A 20,053-nucleotide genomic window follows, 5' to 3' on the forward strand; every position below is an offset into this window, starting at 1 on the left:
TAATGATTCTTTTGCAATCATCTTTGCAACAACTGAAAAATCTGATTCTGATGAACACTAGATTGATTGGAAAAAAGGAGATGAGTAACCTGGCTTACAGGATGCCAGTTGCGGTAGTCAGTTCGTTTGCTTATTAGAAAATGCAGATTAAATTGGACCAGCATGTGATGTTTTCGTATCATCGGAGCATTGCAAGCATCTATTCGATGGAACTTTGTGTGAAGCTTCAAGATGTCGGTGGCAGCTCATCTAGTTCGAATAATGTAGAGGAAATTCGAAATTTTGGTACGGCTGAATCCATTTCCTTTCCGAAATTGGTAGGGCTCATAGTCCCACTTTTAACGCCTTCTTGACGCCGGAACAGAATGCAAAAAATCCTCACGGACGTCCCTCCCTCACCACCCATGTTGCATCCCCGGAAGGTATTGCTGACGGATTGGCAGACTTGTCTGATGAAAATGAGATTGAGGATGATGGGGAATAGGGTTATCCCAACACGGGCTAAACTGGTAAGTATGATGGGGGTAGGCGGTGTTTCCAACAGCACTCCTGACCATTTTCTTGCACCGAGTCTTGGTGCAATGAACTCGACAACCGGAGAAGACATACCGAGCAACTATGCTTTGACCGGTGAAATAGAGCTGGAGATTGGCTTGAAGTTACTGAATAGAGAAACAGCGATGCTTGCTGTTAAGAACTACAACATGCGTAGAAGTGCAGAATACAAAGTGGTAGAGTCAGATCAAACTCGGTATGTATGTCGATGCAAACTTTTTGGTGACCAATGTCGTTGGATGGTAAGGGTTGCGAAGACGAAGGCTTCAAGATTTTTGGAAATCCGAAAATACCATGGGCCTCACAGTTGTTTGGAAACTGCGACGTCGCAAGATCATGCTCAACTTGATAGTAATGTCATATGCCAACATATATTTTTCATGGTTCAGGCAGACGCGACCATTTGCGTAAAGGTGTTGCAGGGTTCTGTACAGTCAGTGTACGGATATAAGGTGTCTTTTAAGAAGGTTTGGCTAGCGAAGCAAAATGCAACAGCCAGAATCTATGGAGACTGGGATGACTCATACAACCAGCTGCGGAGATATTTCAATGCGTTGCAAACTTTCATTCCAGGTGTGAAATACACGTGACATTATTCGGTTTTTGACCTTGTTTGCGTTCGTTACTCTGTTTTGATAACTAAGCGTAATCGTGTTAGGTACAATTGTTGATCTACAAACTCGGCCATACTACGTGGGAAACACGCTTGACCGTGACAGTGTCATGTTTCATCAAGTATTCTGATCATTCCCTTCGTGTGTTGAAGCATTCAAGCACTGCAAGCCACTGATTTCAGTTGACGGAACACATTTGTATGGTAAGTACACGGGCACCTTATTAATGGGAATAGAACAAGATGGAAACAACAACATACTGCCCATAGCTTTCGCTCTTGTTGAAAGGAAGAATACAGAGTCGCGGTACTTCTTACCAACCTAAGGAGGTATGTAGCGACAAAGTCGGGGATTCTATTTATCTCTAATAGGCATGCATCTATAAAGGCTGTGTTGGAGCGAGATGGGTGTGGATGGGAACACAGTGTTTATTGTGTCAGACATATTGCCTCTAACTTTGCAACAAACTTCAAGAGTAAGGAAGCCAAAAGGTACCTCGTCAACGCAGCATACTCGAAGACGCAAGAGCAGGCTCAATACTACTTTGAGTTAATCTGTAGCGAGGATCCGGCCACGTCTCTAGCAATGATAGCTTGGATTAGAAGATTAGAGCCGGCTGAAATAGAAAAGGATCGAAACACAATTATTTAAAATAAAGTATCAAAGATAAAATAAAAATAAATTTGCCACTAACATAAGTACTGATCAACAGAAAAACATTCACATGACACCCTAAATTTATACATTTTTCGAGCATAACAATTATTTTTTTATTAATAAAAAAACTAACCTTCAGATGTAAATGCGCAAAAATAAAAAATTCATCCGACCTATTAAGATTTTCTTTCACATTGATTCCTCTATTACTCATTTTAATAAATAATAAATTTTTTTCACCTCAATATAATTTTTTTTTACCACACCAGAAAAACAAAAAAAAAAAAAACACACTTCTTCTCTCATATTTTCTTACCATCCGAATTGGTCCCCTTCTTTTTACCCATTTTATATTGATGCATCAACAACCCTCCAAGCCATTGCCTCCCAAACCCCCCCACTGCATGCTCGTACGGAAATTGTCACTACTGAAACTTGCCGCCATTACTGCACCATCCTCATTTTGTGTGCGCTAGTCTAGGAGTGGGTCATTTCGTAGCCGTCGTCATTGAGGTCTCCACTTCGCGTGTGTCAGCCTAGAATTGGTCCATTCGTGGTTGGTGACCTTGGCTTCCTCCATTTTATGTCTGCCTCGCTTGGAATGGAGTGTCAGACAATTAATGGTCATTGCATCTATTTCGTGTGTACTTGGATTAAAATGGAATGTAATTCTATTTCGTGGATACTATTTTTAAAATGGACATGCGCATTTTGTGCAAACTTTTTATCTATGCGCATTCTAAAAAATAAAATTTTTTTTATACATATTTAAATAAAAAGGTCATTACGTGTGTGCAAACAATAATAATAATTTCGTTCTAGAAAACTTATTTGGTAGAATCATTATTAATTCGGTTGGTCAAACTTCAATATATGTGTATGTTCACTAATGTTGTGATGTTTGACAAGAAAAGAAATTATTAATTATATAATTTAAGTTTATTTCAAGCTTTTCATTAAACAAAAATCTTCTACTTGCTCTCAACTATAGATTATTATATTGGATTAGATTGGTCCTTACTGAGATCAATGGATGAGAAAATATATTAGATTATTATCCTTTCCCCTTCTCTCATTTTTTCCTGTTCTTCATAGTCATCTTGGCGGTTCAAATCATAAATGCAATAAAACTATATTCAATACATGGATGTGAATGCATAACTAACTTTGAAATTAACATTCATAAAATTAGGTGTTAAATTTTTTAAACAAATAAAAATAAATTATTTTTATATTTATTATTTAAAAATAATATTTTTTTATTATATAAAAATATAATTAGATATTAGTATAAAAAATTATATTGATAATTATAAAATTAATTTAAAATTAATTTTTTTAAAATAGTTAAATCTTAATTTTAATTTCTAATTATAATATTAATATTCTCTCTAAATTATATATAATAAATATTTAAAACAAGAGAAATAAAAATATTGATTAAAAAGATAAGTGGTAAAAATTTAAAATTAAATAAAAAACTAAAAAAATGTGTATAATAATAATAATAATATTTTTATTTGAATTATATTATTTTGTTAATTTTAATTTTCTGTAGAACAAAAAAATAGAAAAAATAGAGAATGAGACAAAAAAGAGAGAAAGATAAAGATGAAGAATGAGAGTGAGAGTTTGTTAATTTTGAAAGAAAAAATTTTATTTTAATTGTAATAAAAATATCAAATAATATATTTTGATTTGTCAAATTAGTAATATAAAATATAAATTATATATAGAGTGAAAATGATAAAGAAAAATAGAAAAATGGAGAGAGGTAGACGAGTGAATTTAGAAAGTGAGTTTATTAATTTTGAAAAAAAATATTTTTTTAATTTTAATTAAAGAGTGTCATATGACACATTTGGTTATTAAATTAGATAGTAATATATGATACATAATATAGACATATTTCAATTTCAATTTTAATTTCAATATTTTAATTTTAATTTTAATACAATTATATAAAGAATGTCATGTTACACATTTTAATTGTCAAATTCGTAATTAGTCCTTGATAATGATATATAAAAGAGATAGAGTAGTTGAAAGAATGAAAAAGATAGAGAAAGGAAGAGGGAGGAGGGGAGAATTCTTTAATTTTGGAAGAAAAGATTTGATTTCAATTATAATGAGAGAATGACATGTGGTATATTTTGGTTGTAAAATTAGTGAGGGGAGGGGAGAATTTTTTAATTTTAGAGGAAAAGATTTAATTTTAATTATAATAAAAAAGTGATATGTAGCATATTTTAGTTGTAAAATTAGTAATATATAATAAATTATATGTTAAATTTTTTTTAGCTTCTTAGATATTTCTTAATTTGGCAGACTAAAGATTAATTTTTTGTCAATCAAAATTTAATTTAAAAATTTGTAATTAATTAATAAGTTGTTGCATACATAAAAAAAAAATTAATATCAATATTTATTTAAATAGACTAATAAACTAATCATTAAATCAATTAAAATTGGTTAGAAACTAATGTTAGATCTGAATTTGGAAAAAAAAACTTTTAAGTTCCTATAAATAAAATAGATACCCGAGGCCTATTAAAACAAACATGAAACATTAGAAGAGATGAGTTAAGAGAATATACCTAACAATATATTGATTTGGCCAAAACTCGACAAAAATTGAGATTTTCACTATATCACAATGATACAAGATAGTAGTATTTATATGGTTTATTTATTTTATCGGTTTTTACAGTTTTATTAAATTTTTAATTAGATCTTTATATTTTTTTTATTGAATCTGTATACTACATCAGATTTTGTAATTAAGTCTTTATCGTGACAAAAATATTAAAATTAATAAAATATTCTATTAAACAAAACGAATATAACTAACACTTGATTGAATAATCTGTATATATATTTTAACAGAATATTTCGTTAATTATAACATTTTTGTTACGATAAAAACTTAGTTACAAAATCTGATATAATATATAAATCTAATTAAAAAAATATATAAAAACCTAATAAAAAATTTATTAAAACTAGTACTAACAAAATATTTAAACCTATTTATATTAACCTTCTTAGTTATTACAACTAAAATTTATTGATCTAAGATTTTAAAATATTATAAAAATTAAGTCTTTTTAGATTAACCATCGACTCATATCACAAAAATCTAAGAATTTTAGATATGATTACCTCGAATTTTTTTAAAGTAAGTCGTGATCATCACTATTGAATCGGGTTACAACTTTGAGTACAAAACTTTTTTTATAATATAAATAACAGAATTTATAATTCCGAGATATTATCTAATGTGTAATAACTCTCAGTTTTGTTGTTAATTTAGAGTATAAAACGTAAGTCTTAGATTAGAAACAAATACTTTAAATCTTTTCTAAAGTAAGAACAGTTTTTTGAGTTAGAGAAAGAACATTGTCCCAACTAGCAAAGAGTAGTTTAAATTAAATACTTCCTTTGTCCAAAATTTTGAACTTCTTCATAATTTTGTAATATCTACGTTGCATGTATCTATTTTCTACTTCCTTCTTTTATTTTTCTTGATGTGTCTTTATACCACAAATTTGTAAAATTAACTTTATAATCTCACATAGAGTTGGTACCACTTATTTGTCACAGATGAGAGAGACTTCTTTTATGATGATAATAAATAAGTTGAGCAAATTTGTTTTTCGTAGACAAAATATTAACATTTGAGATATTTTTTTAAGAGAAAGTTAAATTAAAATATGTTTCTAATTTTTCAGAATTACGTGATGATTACTTTTAGTTTAAAATTTTTTATGTTTTAAACTTTACAATTTACACTTAAGTAATTAATTATAAGTCATAATAAAATTTTTAAATTAAATAAATCTCATTATATTCACAATTTTAAAAGGCATTTGAATCTAATAATAAATAGACGAAGAAAAAAGTAATAAAGAATACTTTATAATATTGGATGAATATATATCTTTTATATGATAAAAAAAACACAAAATTAACTATAGTATAATCTCAAAGCATCATATTCGATTCTTAAAAACATTGATTATTTATAAAAGACAATTCACATTAATGCTAGGAAATCAACATTATAGTATCATTTAATTTTAACCAATACTATTTTAGGTTGCTAACAAACTCAGAATGAAATCTATTAAAAAGGAAGTTTTTGTTGATTTTGAATTTTAAATTTTTTTAAGTTGAATACTTCTATGAAAATATCTTCATGTAAAAGTTGTATTGTGAATAATTAGATATTCATATATTTTGACTCAATATGTTTAACTAAATTATCTAACGATTTATAATACTATTTTTATATGAAATCATCTTCATGAAATTAAAGTAGCCATTTTTTTAATGAATTTTAAATATTCTTATTTTTAATAGTTTTAAGTTTGTTTTTGCGTTAAATATTGGCTACTATAATATTAGTTGTATAATGTGGATAATATATATATAGTTTAATTATTCTCTTAGTCACTATAATTTTATCAAATATGTAATTAGATTTTTTATATTTTTTTATTGGATCTCTACATTATTTTTAATTTTATAATTAAGTCTTTTTTATATAAAAAATATTAAAATTAATAGAATAATATTTCTCTCAAAAATATATAGTCAAAAATCTAATTAAATTTTTAATTATGAATATTTGCAGAAAAATATTCTATTAACTCTAAGATTTTTTATGGTATAAGAATTCAAATTAAAAAAAAAGTAGTGATAGGAATTCAAATAAAAAAAATATAAAAATCTAATTATAAATTTAGTAAAATTATAGAAACTAATAATATATATATATATATATATATATATAGAATTCTGCCGAATCCGGTTATTATTATTTGTAATTGTAACTAAATCATACTTTCATTGTTATGCTTTGCACATAATTGAAAAATTATATAAGTAGCTATATATATCCCCTTCTTAATAAACAGGACAAGTGAAGATCTTGTCAAGAACACACAGTTTTCATGTCTTGATTGATTGTGATCCAAAATTTGTTGATTCCCAATGGCTTCCACTTCCAAGCTTCTTCTTGGCTCATCATTATTTCCTCATCCTACTCCATCATCTCTTTCCATCACAACTGGTACCACTTTTCCTTCTCTAATCGTTATCAGCTATCAATTTTATATAAAAATAACTGCACTTGAGTTTTACTACATATATAATATAAAATTGGGTTGGTTGTTTAGGTTCAATTGCAAGAAGAGCTTTATGGCACAAGAAGAGAAAACTCCAATCCTTGGAGCATAACTGGAACCATTCTTACAAATTCATTCATGGAGGATCCACACCTCATAAACCCAAGACACGAAATTTTCTTATGAAAGCAACTTCTGAACCGTTTGATACACAAACCATTTGGAAGTCTACCAAAGATATCTTGCATACTGTCCAAAAGTTTACTATATCTTATTATTTAATTACTGTGGTTAGTTCACAATCAACCTTCAAAGCTACTAGGGGTGTACATAAAATAATCAAATTGTGGTTAATCGGTTAAAAAATCATAACTACATTTTGGTTAACAAATTTAATAAAATAATTTTAAAAATTATATTCATATTATTAAAAAGTGGTTAATCAAAATCAAATTTTAAAAACCGGTTTTTAATCAATTAATCAAAACCAAAATCAAATTCTTTGTAACTCTTGTGTTTAAATTGGTTAACCAATTTTTTTTATAAAAACCGATTTTTAATCAGTTAAAAACCAATTTTTTATTTTATTTTTTATTTTATTTTATTTTTTTGAATTGTTTAGGACAACGAATCCAAATACACCTTAATTCACTCAGAAATGAACCGAATTTATATAATTATTGCGACACAATAACTCAGAAATGAACCGAAATTACATAACAATTGCGACACAATTAACTCAGAAATGAATCGAAATTACATAATGATTGCGACACAATTAACTTAGAAAGAAAGAGAAGAAGAGAACAATGGTAAATAATCTGCAGGTTTGAGAAGCAATAGATGTTAAAATAAAAGATTTCCAACATGAACTTAGAGATTTTTGCATGTGGATTTCAAGTTCAACTGAGAAAAATTTAACTACAATAGATAAAAAGATTTTTTTTTAAAAAAAAAAAGGCCTTTTAGAGAAAAGGAGTATATTCATGGTATCTTATATTAAATTCATAATTCATATCAGAACTGTTTGGGAGATTTCATTTTCTGGGTTATGAAGGTTGGTGAAATACTTTTTTTTCCTGTCTTTGTAGAATACTTGAAAAATATTCAGTGTATTCATTATTTCTTGTTATGTCTTTTTCTATTTAATTTTACTGGTTTTCTAAGGTATTGTCCAAGAGCTAAACTCAAATTTAACACATAAACTTAGAAATTGTGTTAAATTTGAGTAAATCAAGAAGAATTTTGAGAAAATAAAATAAGAAGAAAAAGATGAAGAAGAAAAAGAAGAAGAGGAGAAACAGTTTTGAATTGTGCAAGACAACGAGTCCAAATGCACGTTAATTCACTCAGAAATGAACCAAAATTATATAATGATTGCAACACAATTAACTCAGAGATAAACCGAAATTACATAATGGATTGCGACACAATTAACTTAGATGAACTGAAATTACGTAACAATTGCGACACAATTAACTCAGAAATGAACCGAAATTTACCATAGTAATTGCGACACATAAACTCAGTTCAAAAACAAGCACACAAATTTAAACAAGACTGAATCATGAACAAAAACAAATCCAAAATCAATTTTGGATCAGACATTGTCATTAATATGTTTCTTCTTCTTTTTTGTTTGATATTTTCTTCTCTTTTTCTTGGTTTTATTCCTCTCAAGAGAGTAAATCAAAAGAAATTTTGAGAAAATGAAAAAAGAATTGAAGGTGAAGATGAAGAAGAAAAAGATGAAAAAGAAGAAGAAGAATCAGTAGAAGATGAGGAGAAAGAGTTTTGAATTGTGCAGGACAACGAGTCCAAATGCACCTTAATTCACTTAGAAATGAACCGAAATTACATAATGGGTTGCGATGCAGTTAACTCAGAAATGCACCAAAATTACATAACAATTGCGACACAATTAACTCAGTTCGAAAACAATCACAGAAATAAGACTGAATTATGAACAAAAACACATCGAAAATCAATTTTGGATCAGACAACATCATCAACATGGCAAAAATTCAACAATAACATACAATAACAAAGACAATGATATGTATAAGAAGAAGAATAACAATGATGACGATGGAGGAGGAGGAGAAGAAAAAGGGAGGGAAAAAAGAAACTCAATTGAGAAAAAAGAAAGAATGAAGTGGTGGTGTTGCTGGTGATGACGATAACGAAAGAGAAGTTACGGCAGGCACATGAATTTAAAATATTTGGTTGGATTTAGTTAGGATTATGACTTGGATGTAGAATTTTATTGATATTTTATATGATACATAAACCCAAAATTAACTAAGTATAATCTCAAAGGACTAGATTCGATTCATAAAAACATTGATTATTATAATCAAAATAAAAGACAATTCACATTGAATAATACTAGAAAATCAAAATAAAAGACAATTCACATTGAATAATACTAGAAAATCAAAATTATAGTAGCTAATTTTAACTAATACTATATATGATAGGTTGTTAAATAAACTCATTATAAAATCTATTAAAAATAATTTTTGTTGAGTTTGAATATTAAATGTTTCTTTTAATTAAATTTTAAAGATTTTTTTTTATGATTTGAACCTCTGGAACACTAACCTGGCAGAGACTACAAATTTTAAAGATTCTTATTTTTAATCATTTTAATTTTTTTTTAAGTTAAATATTAGCTGCAATATTGATTATGCAAACTTAGCTTTCTCATTCACATTATTATTATTATTATTATTGTTATTATTATTATTATTATTATTATTATATATATATATATATATATATATATATATATATATATATATATATATATATATATATATATATCATGACACACAGCATTCATGTCTTAATTGATTGCAAGTGATCCAAAATTTGTTGATTCCGAATGGCTTCCACTTCCGGGCTTGTTCTTGGCTCATTATCGTTTCCACCTTCTACTCGATCATCTCTTTCCATCACAACTGGTACAATTTTTCTCTTTTCTAACAGTTATCAATTTTATATAAAAACAACTGCATGATAGTCTTAGTTACATGCATAATATAAAATTGGGTTGGTGGGTTGGTTGTTTAGGTTCAATTGCAAGAAGAGCTTTATGGCACAAGAAGAGAAAACTCCAATCCTTGGAGCATAACTGGAACCATTCTTACAAATTCATTCATGGAGGATCCACACCTCATAAACCCAAGACACGAAATTTTCTTATGAAAGCAACTTCTGAACCGTTTGATACACAAACCATTTGGAAGTCTACCAAAGATATCTTGCATACTGTCCAAAAGTTTACTATATCTTATTATTTAATTACTGTGGTTAGTTCACAATCAACCTTAAATAATGCTACTACACACTTGTTAATATTAGTGGTTAGGTTGGAATCGTTGAAAAGATTTTTTTAATCAATATATTTATTTAACAAAAATATTATTCGTACACCAAAATTAATCACTAAAATCAGTCACTAACGTGTGATTTAATTTATTTTCAACGTGTATTTTATATTGATGACTGATTTTAATGACTAATATATTTTAACATAGTTCACAATTTAATTAGCGGGTTGAATGACTCATACACTCATGAGTCTAATAATCTTTTTAAAAATATACATATATATTTAAGGAAATTATCTATCAAGTTTCATATAATTAAATAAATTTCATGATCTAATTAGTATGATAAAATAAATTACGGTAATTTTTTTTATACATTTAAAAGTTTTCATAAATTGATGAAAATATTTATAAATATAAAAAACATTAATAAATATAAAGAGTTGGGTGAGTTTTGTGTTTAAAACCAACCAACCCTAATTAATAGACACTGTACTCCTAACTTCCTCTAAAAAAAAGACAGAAACAAAAAATAATTTTATGTCTTGTGGATGAAGTAACTTTAATTTGTTTATGTCCGGTCAGATAATGTGCATATCTTCGACATCGGTCCTTGCAGTGGAAAATTTATCAGATATATCTCCAAAATTTTTTATTGGCTTATTCAAGGTGAGCTTCATCTTTCTATATTCACAATTGTTTCCAAATTAGATTTATATTTAGGATCTTGTGTACAATAGTCAGCAAAATCTCTTATCACTTGACCCTTCCTATATAGCATAAATAATGTCATCTTGCATCCAGAAATAATTTATTGCCTTTTTTATTAATTCGCACTTATTATCAAATTGTAATTTTTTCAAATTACTTTTTTATATGCCATTGTTGATTTTTTTCTCATATCTTCACATTTCTTTTCATCCCCCGCAGGAGGTGCTATACGGAAAAGCATTTTTAACTTTAAAATAGCAACGTTTTAAAAATCCAACCAATCGTTAAACTAATAGAATTTGAGATAAAAAAATTTTTTAAAATTCAATCGAAATTCAATTGAGATCGAGTCAGATATAAAAAAATTATATTTATTTAGAAAAAAATAATATTTTGTATTTTATTATTTTAAATCGATTAATTGTTAAAAAATTAGACCGATTTAAATAATTAACCAATTCTATACAAGGATGGCCTTGAACGGGTTGAAGGGAGGATCAGAGACCTATCAGCCTTGGTCACAACGTGATCAGACCTCTCGAGCGGTGAGAGATGGTACCTGCAAAAAAATTCTGACGCTCAAATCAAAATGGATCTGAGAGGTATAGATAAGGTTTTGGAATGCGTAACATACCTGAGGGAGCCCCTAGCTCCCCTTATATAATTTGTGTTGTTATATTATCTTATCTTGTTGGCTAAGATAAGAAAAGTATTTAAATTTGAATAGTAGTTAGAGATTTGCGATCTCTTAGCCGGCTTGGGCTGCAATTTAGGTCTAGACCCAAGGATTCAGGTCATGGCGAGGCCGTTTGGGGATCCGGAGGTCAGGTCCGGAACATTTGCCCCCGAAGTAGGAGAGTATCCATGCTTAGTTTCGTTGTTGGGTTAGCTTATTTCTTCGCGGTATCGGGGTCCGTGATCCTCGTGTTGGCAAATGAGACGTTGATTCTTGTCTTCTTGTAGGGTCAGGGTTTCGTGATGTCTGGCGTGTTTGGTCATGTCATCGTCCGTCCATTGCTTTTCTTGGTGATGGGACTTCAACCGTTGTGATTCCCAAGGCGTTATTATGCCGTTTAATGGGAGAGAGAGGTTTGGCATTTTTTCTTTTTTGCCTTTTGCTATTTGAAATGTTTGGGGTTTTGCTTTTCGTTTTTCTTTGTTTTTCCTATTGTAACCGCGCACTTTCCCTTCTCCCTCATTTCCTCTTCTCACACTGTTTTCCCTCTCTTTTGTTGTTGTTGCTGCCGTTCGGACTATTCGTTTCTTCCTCCTTTCTTCGCTTCTGTTTTCCAGCACAGGACAGTGTCTTTCTTCCTTTATACATTTACTGTATCTTGGTGTCTCCTGTTTCTGTGTTTTTGCATGGTTCTGCATTTAATGGTAGAAAAAATGTTGATGAGGGATATCATGTTTAGTGTAGTTTTAAGTGTTTTGGTTGTGGCTTTGGTATAGGTAGGAATTTTTTGTAAGTTTGCGTTTCTAGGTAGTGGACTGATAGTGAAAAATCCTATTTGGATATAGGTATGGTGTGACAGAGGAGTGTAACAATCCGATTTTTGGCAGGTCTGGATCACTGCCAGTCGTCAGGTGTTACTTCCCAGTAGCCCTATAATACTCTAGACTCGGTAATACTTACTACATATGAGCCTTTCGTACTAACGGAATCGCGTATGTTAGCTTATTTTTATCATATGTCTTTCTTAACAAACCTATTAGCGATCTTCAGAGATATACAATATAAAATAAACACCAAACTAACAGCAAATTAAATTAGTAATGAGATTACAGAAAACTCTCATGCATGTATAACATCTCAGGTTAGTTCATACAAACTTGACATATATATATATATATATATATATATATATATATATATATATATATATATATATATATATATATATATATATATACCTGGTTCATATAGAAAATCCCTAAACTGGTACCCAGACTAAAAGAAAAGAAAATATCTAGTTCTATCCCTAAAAAATACTACAGAAGTGAGGGAAAGCAAAATCTATGGAATGAATACCATCTATCGTACATTCTTTCTACCGTCGAGGCACAAGTCTGCAACCATCAGCTCAAGACTAGTTTCGAGCATCTCCTGTAGGGTCTGACAACACGTGAAACTTAGAGTTTTGGCTCTATCATAATAACTCGCTTACTAAGCCTCTCGACTACTTCTGTATCGTGGGCTCTAACATAACTCTTTCTTGGCATCTTTCTTTGGGATCACTGTCGTTCTCACGCTATTCTCTATGACTATAATTCCTAACTTTATTATCTTGTTCTAAGTTTTGGAGAAAGTTAAATCATATAGTTTTAAAAATACAAACAAGAAATAGAGAATAGAAAATTAACAAGAAGCAGATAGCACATAGCAGAAATAATGAACAGTAAACAATCACAATCAAATGCGCAAATAATTTATGATGTATGCCTGTACCTAGTGCAGGTCATGAGCTCATGCGTCGGTTGTCTACCTGCATCCTGACGTTACTCGGGGGGAACCCCGAATATAATTTCTTTACCGTGTCAGTCAGGTACAATTATCTTCATGGGTATGTCAGTTAGGATATCTTGGCATCACGGTAGAAACAAGCTATCAGTTAGGCGAACATTTCCGCATTAGCAATCTCAGGCTATCAGTTACGCGGACACTTTCGCATTAGCAATTCGGCACAAGGCCCATTCAACATACAATATGCTATCAGTTAGGCAGACATTCCTACATTATTAGTAATCTCAGGCTATCAGTTAGGCAGACACGTCCGCATTAGCACTTTGGCACAAAGGCCCATTCAAACAAATAGTTCTCATAATTCATTATCCATTCATGGTTGCTCATTTTCTTTCTTTTCATCATGCCTCCGCATCACCTTATAAATACGCATACCTCTGCATCACCATGTTACTAAACATACTTTCGCATCACCATGTTACTAAACATACCTCCGCATCACCTTTTAACTTTAAACATTCATAGGGACAACTTATGTTCTTATTTATTTTCTTGACTTGTTTAGCCTAATGCCTCCTTGGCGACCAGTATTCTATTTAATAATCTCATATTCGTGCAAACTTTATGTCCACGCATTTGTATCGAACTCAAGTTTCATTTGGTTTAAGTTTCAGAGCATTCTCGTTTCCAGAACAAAAGTTATGCCCATTCTGTTTTGAGAGGTTTCTATTTGGTTAACCAGTGAATTGGTTAACTTCCAAAGTGCACAACTAATTTTCTAGAATAGCTATGGCTTTGAAATTTAAACTAAATGAGATAGACACCATAAGGTTTTATTTGGTTTTAGTCTCATCACAAAATCTTTTCTACATCAGGAGATATTCATTCAGGAAATCACTGCTCTAAGTTTGTAAATCCTATTTAGCCATTAGTAAGCAGTAAAATGTTACAGCCTATCACTTTTAATCCATAGCTTCTAAAATTCTGAACTTTTGAGGAAACAAAATATACATCATGAGGGTTCTATTAAAATGGATTGCACTCAATTTGGAGTTTAGGATCAATACCAGTAATGCAAACAAATCACTGAAATTATCAACGAGTTTCAGAATTGCATATCAATAAAATAGTGAACCTTCCATTTTGTAAATTGCGTATTTAATTCTATAAAAATGGGATTACCCATAATTTCAGACACAATGTTCTTTGCATTCTAATATTTCAATTCTCTTTGGTTGCAACCCAAAAACCCATCAGAATTAAAAGTTGTGTAGGTTGGAAGTTGCTACTAGATTAATTCAAAAATAGATTTTTCAGCAGAAACTATTTACTTTCAAACATTTTTATCTTCCAACCTACTCATCAGAAAATTCTAAAATTTTTAGAGGATGATCTAACCTCATCAAATATTACCAGAAAATTATTACACGATTTTTAAGTGGCCATATTTTTTCCAGATTTTTGCGCAAGTCGCTGCCTAAGTTCAGTAACTATGTCGGCAGAATTTGGCTTAGATTCTAACTAACCATTTTGGTTTCCTAAACTTCTTATCATCTCTTAATTATCTTCATCATTATCAAACACAAACCAACATCATAGATAGCAGAAATTACTCATTTCATCATCAACAGGCATCATTCACATAAACACAAACATATAATTATACTAACCTAACCCCTACCTCGATGGAGTGCACCCTTGTTCAAGAAATCGGTTCTAGCTTTACTTCAATTAACTTTGGCCAACTAGAAAGGAGTTATTGGATGATGGTTGGTGTGAATTTTATTGCTAAATTTTGAAGAAAAAAGCTTGGTGAAGATGGTGAGACTGCTGGTTCCTCCCCCTTCAAGCTTCGGTTAGCTTCCTCTCTCACTCACGTTCTTTAATTTTGATGATCACAAGAAGGATGGAAGGAACTCACCCACACTCATTCCCTTTTCTTTTTCAGTTCAGCTCTCTCTTTCTTTTCTCTCTTATTAAGGCTCAAAAACTGAACTCTAACAAGGCTATTTAAAGGGCAATGGGTAGTGGATTAAAGGATGGTTTGGTGACACCAATGCAAGGAAGTGAACACATGTTTGATTGTATGCTTCCTTCATTATTACTTCTTAATGATTCATTACTCTTGGCCAATATATGGAGGAGGTTCAGCCAGCAAGAAGAGGCGAGAGAGAGTGGTTTAGTAGTGGTTAAGTGGCTAATATAGAGAGAGTGGTTTATTTAGGAAAAAATTCGGTTCGGTTTAAATTCGGTTAGATTTTAATTAGACTAAGTGTTTCGGTTCTTTATTTTTCTTTTAAATAATCTTTCTAGCAGCTTCATTAATTTATTAAAGGTAGCTTCCTTAAAGGTTTGTCCAAATTGCCAAAGAGAGGAAAGAAAACGGTTCAATAACTAAACCGTATCGATTTAAACAACCAGCAACTGAGATATTAACCGTAGAGAGTATCTCAACTTTGAATAAAATTTAGAATATTCTACTAAGCTAAAATTGTTAAGAATGTCTAGTAGCAAAGATTCAATAGATGAATTTAACTCGATGGTCAAATTCATCGTTATCGATACAGTTTTTGGCTTAGGAAACGCTTTTATCTTTCACGGTATATCTATTATTTTCACTTATCAAGTCTAAATCTGCCTTATTATTTTATGATGAGGTGATTCTCATATATTTATTGAATTTTTCATCACAGAATTTTTGAGAATAACTCTGTAGAGAATCGGGATATTATAAGGAGAGTGCAGAGAAATTCAGGTTGTATTTTCTCGGTAAGGAGTGTGCCAAACTGTTACCACTAGGTGACATCTGACGTGTCGAGCATGCCTTCTCGACTAGACGAGGGGGACACCTCTAAAGGCTCTGAAATGAAGGGGCCGTGTTGGGAGCTGGTAAGGAGGAGGGGCGATACGAGCTGGTGCTCGCCAATGAGAATGAGAGGGCCTGTTACCTTAACTTGGATTCTCCTTCAATCCCATATTGGATTTGGGTGCATGAGCCCCTGTTTACCAAATTAGGGATTCAGTTACCCTTTTTCGAGTTTCAGATGGCTCTTTTGAATCGGATTTCGACGGCCATCTCAGCTGGGTGACTATTTGGACCTTTAAGTTGGTGTGTAATTTTTTGGAGGTACCGGCTCAGGTTAAAGTCTTATTATTTTTCTTCTTGTTAACCATTTCACATAAGGAGGGAAAACACAGGAAAGGGAACATCTCTTTCCGAGCCCAGACGAATCGCCAAATTTTTGACTTGTTTGAAGATTCATTTCATGGCTTCAAGGCAGAGTATCAAGGTTCATCCTGCCGAGGGTTGTCATCCCTTTTGGCTTTCGCCAGAGGGAGAGCGCCGGATTTTCCCGTATTGAAATTTCAGGGTTGGGGCTTCCTATCATATGAGGGTGACCTATGAGGGGTAAGAAAATTGCCAACGTCTTGTTGGCACTTTTTGGGGACCGACCTCTGAATCCTTGCGATGTGATGGGGATTCCGAGGTGGGCAGGTCTTATGTTGGAAGGTTATTTTTTGTTTGTTTATCTGTTCCTGTTCTCGTAACATGATTTTTGGTCTTGGTCTTTTTTCTTTTTCTTGTTGTTGGGATGGCTAATCGACTGACGACCTTGCAGCGCTTGAAGGCTGCCTTCGTTCAAGAGCCGGAAGGGGTGGTGGAATCTTCTCAATCGACACCTTCGACGACTTCCATCCCTAGTTCCCAGACGGTTTCACAAGAGATCGTTCAAAAGGGAGTCGCTGGGGATGACGATCTTCAGGAGATCCCAATTCCTGAGCCTGACAGAAAGTGTAAGAGGCCCGAAGGGGGTAATCATGAGGGTGTTAGCACAAGAGTGGTTACTTCTTGCATGATGGATAGGTCTTTTGATGCTCTCGATTTTACTGACAGTCATCTGTTGTTCGGTACTGATATTCTTTTTGAGATTGTGATCTGTCTGGCCAAGCCTAGTTAGTGTATCGTGGTCTCGTTTGCTCTGCTACCATCATCCGAAAAGCCGAGCTTGCGCTTTCGCAAACTTGCCATCTGCGTGGGAAGCTTCGGCAGGCTCAGGTGGATTTGGGGATTTTGAAGGGACAGTTGGAGGCGGCCAAGGTCACCAGGTTGAAACCGGCCAAGGATGCCTAAGATGCGGGTGCCGAGATCCTGACATTGTCAAAGCGGGAAATTGAGCTGTCAATTCAGATGGTTAAGGCCCAGAAGTTGGCTGCTGATGCTGAAAATGCTGTTGCTGCTGCCCGTTCCGAGGCAGAGGTTGCGAAGGCCAAGGTGGAAAGTTTGAAGAAGCAAAATACCGGTCTTCTAGCTGATGCTCATGCAATTGTCGCAGTTACCAAGGAGGCTCTAAAGGCCCAAGCTTAGGTTTTGGCTCCCGATGTGGACATGTCCATTTTGGGAGCTTTTCGGACCGTGGAAGATGGTCAGATCGTGGACTTGGAGTAGTTTGTTTCTATTTTTTTATTTTATTTAATAATTTTGTAAGCCGTCTGTTCGGCGTTTATGTACTTGCTTTTGCAGAACAATTTTTCTTTTCAAGTTTGTAAGCCATTTTCCCGGCTCTTTAAACTGCTTTGGGTAGCCTTTTATTTTTGGTGTGCCGTTTTTCATGAATGGTGGGCCTCCTGGTGGGCCATTTCAAGTACTTTGTTTGTGGATATCCGTTTGTTGGCCTCGAGGGTGATTGGGCCCTAGGGTAACCGTTCAGTTTATTCTATTTGTATCGTTGGCTTCATTAGAACGTGGAAAACATGTTTTTTAGTTCGTACCATTTTGCTCAGATAGGAGTCCATTAAAAGAAAAAATGACTTTTATTAAATGGTAGGCCTCGTTAAAACCTCCTGTTGTTGTTTGGATAGGAAAGAGTGCCCGAAGAAATGAGAATTCATAACAAGGGAGAAAGAAATAAAGATAATAATAAAGAAACTATGACTAAATTGTAAGACAACATGAAGAAAGAAACTTAAAAGTTGCCAAATCGATAGGGCTTTCTTACGAGTAGTAATGCCGTAGGTTTGTGATGCTCTATGATCTCAAGAGCTCAGTCCCTTTGAGTCGTTCCAGCTTGTAGGCTCCTTTTTTGATTACACACTTGATTCAGTAGGGTCCTTCCCAGTTGGCTGAGAGATTTCCTTCTCCCGGGGTAGGGGGCCAATTTCGTTGCATCGCAAGACTAGGTCTCCCTCTTTGAAGTCTCATTTCACTAAGTCTTGGTTGTACCTTAGGCTTACCTTTTGTTTCAAGGCTAGTTCTCGTAGGTGAGCTATGCTTCTAACTTCATTTGCGAGGTCCCGCTCTACGTCCTTGTCACGACCTTCCACAGTCCTTCACAGGCTGGGTTCCACGATCTCAGTCGGGATAATGGTCTTTAGGCCACATGTTAGCCAGAAGTGGGTTTCCCTGGTTGAGGTTTGAGGGGATGTTCAATATTACCTGAGGACGGATCCGAGTTCGTTGGCCCACATGCCTTTGGCCACGTCTAGTTATTTTTTGAGGCCTTTTCACAATGATTTTGTTGGCTGCTTCTACTTAGCCGTTGGTTTATGGGTGCTCTACCGAAATGAACCTCTGAGAGACGTCGAGTCGCTCTAGGAACTCCCTGAAATGTTTACCAACGAACTGGGTTTCTTTGTCCGAGATTACAATTTTAGGGATTTCAAAATGGGTTATAACTTGTCTCCAGAAGAATTTTCAGCACTAGGTAGCCGTGATAGTGGCCAGCACCTCGGCTTCGATCCATTTGGTGTAGTAGTCTATGGCGATTATGAGAAATCGGAGCTGCTCAGGAGTCATGGAGAAGGGGCCGACAATATCGATTTTCCAGGTTCCGAAGGGGCGATTGCTGATATAGCGCTGAGCTTATTAGGGCTTCTTGGTGAAAGTCGGCATGGACTTGGCACCGTTTACAACTTTTTCCTAGTTGAAGAGAGTCTCTGATAATAGTGGGCCAAAAATACCTAGCCCGAATGACCTTTTGTGCTAGGACTTTGCCTCCAACGTGATGGCTATAACACCCTTCATGAATTTCCCGAAGTACGTAATCTGTGTCGTCGGGTTCTATACACTTGAGGAGGGATTGTGACAATCCTCGTTTGTACAACTGCCCTGCTATCATGGTATACTTTGCAGCTTCTCGTTTTATACGTTTTGCATCCTTTGGATCCTTGGGTAGGTTCCCGTCAGCGAGGTACTCGAGGATTGTGAAGGTCTAGGAGTGCTAATTTGACACGGAAAAGTGTGTCGAGCTTGTGGTCATAACGGATGGTGTATTGATGACTTCCTAAATTAGGGATCAGTTTCCGTGACCAACTTGGTACTTGCTAGTTTAGAGAGCAAATCAGCTCTCGCGTTTCGTTCTGTAGGAATGTGCTGGATGGTCACTTCGTTGAATTCAGCAGTTAGTTCCTTGACCTTGGATAAGTATTATTGTAACAGGGGGTCCGGTGTTTGGTAGTTCCCGTTTATTTGGGAGCTGACTATCTGGAAATCGCTACAGACTTCTAGTATTTTTGCCCCGACCTCTTTGGCCAACTCTAATTTCGGCGATGAAGTCTGCCATGACCTGAGCCTTAATTGCATTTTGGGCT

The 20,053-nt window shown here is 33.1% G+C and overlaps 2 protein-coding genes across 3 annotated transcripts in view; both read left to right on the forward strand.

Annotated features, from left to right (window-relative positions):
• The first annotated feature begins 458 nt into the window (after positions 1–458).
• On the forward strand, positions 459–1,820 carry LOC112720971 (uncharacterized). The gene is made up of 4 exons (XM_025772063.1): positions 459–1,128; positions 1,214–1,290; positions 1,378–1,475; positions 1,541–1,820. Exons 1-4 carry the CDS (start codon positions 459–461, stop codon positions 1,818–1,820), a joined length of 1,125 nt encoding a protein of 374 aa, XP_025627848.1.
• Positions 1,821–9,801: 7,981 nt separating this feature from the next.
• The window catches only part of LOC112720242 (naringenin 8-dimethylallyltransferase 2, chloroplastic), a 34,590-nt gene continuing 24,338 nt past the window's right edge, over positions 9,802–20,053 (forward strand). For both annotated transcript variants that reach the window (XM_025771108.3, XM_072206466.1), the window contains exons 1-3: positions 9,802–9,921; positions 10,031–10,269; positions 10,876–10,959. In XM_025771108.3, coding sequence (XP_025626893.1) covers positions 9,843–9,921; positions 10,031–10,269; positions 10,876–10,959 — 402 coding nt within the window. In that variant the 5' untranslated portion in view covers positions 9,802–9,842. The remainder of the gene's footprint in view (positions 9,922–10,030; positions 10,270–10,875; positions 10,960–20,053) is intronic.

Source organism: Arachis hypogaea, chromosome 11 (genome assembly GCF_003086295.3).
Source record: "Arachis hypogaea cultivar Tifrunner chromosome 11, arahy.Tifrunner.gnm2.J5K5, whole genome shotgun sequence".
NCBI classification, from domain to species: Eukaryota; Viridiplantae; Streptophyta; class Magnoliopsida; order Fabales; family Fabaceae; genus Arachis; species Arachis hypogaea.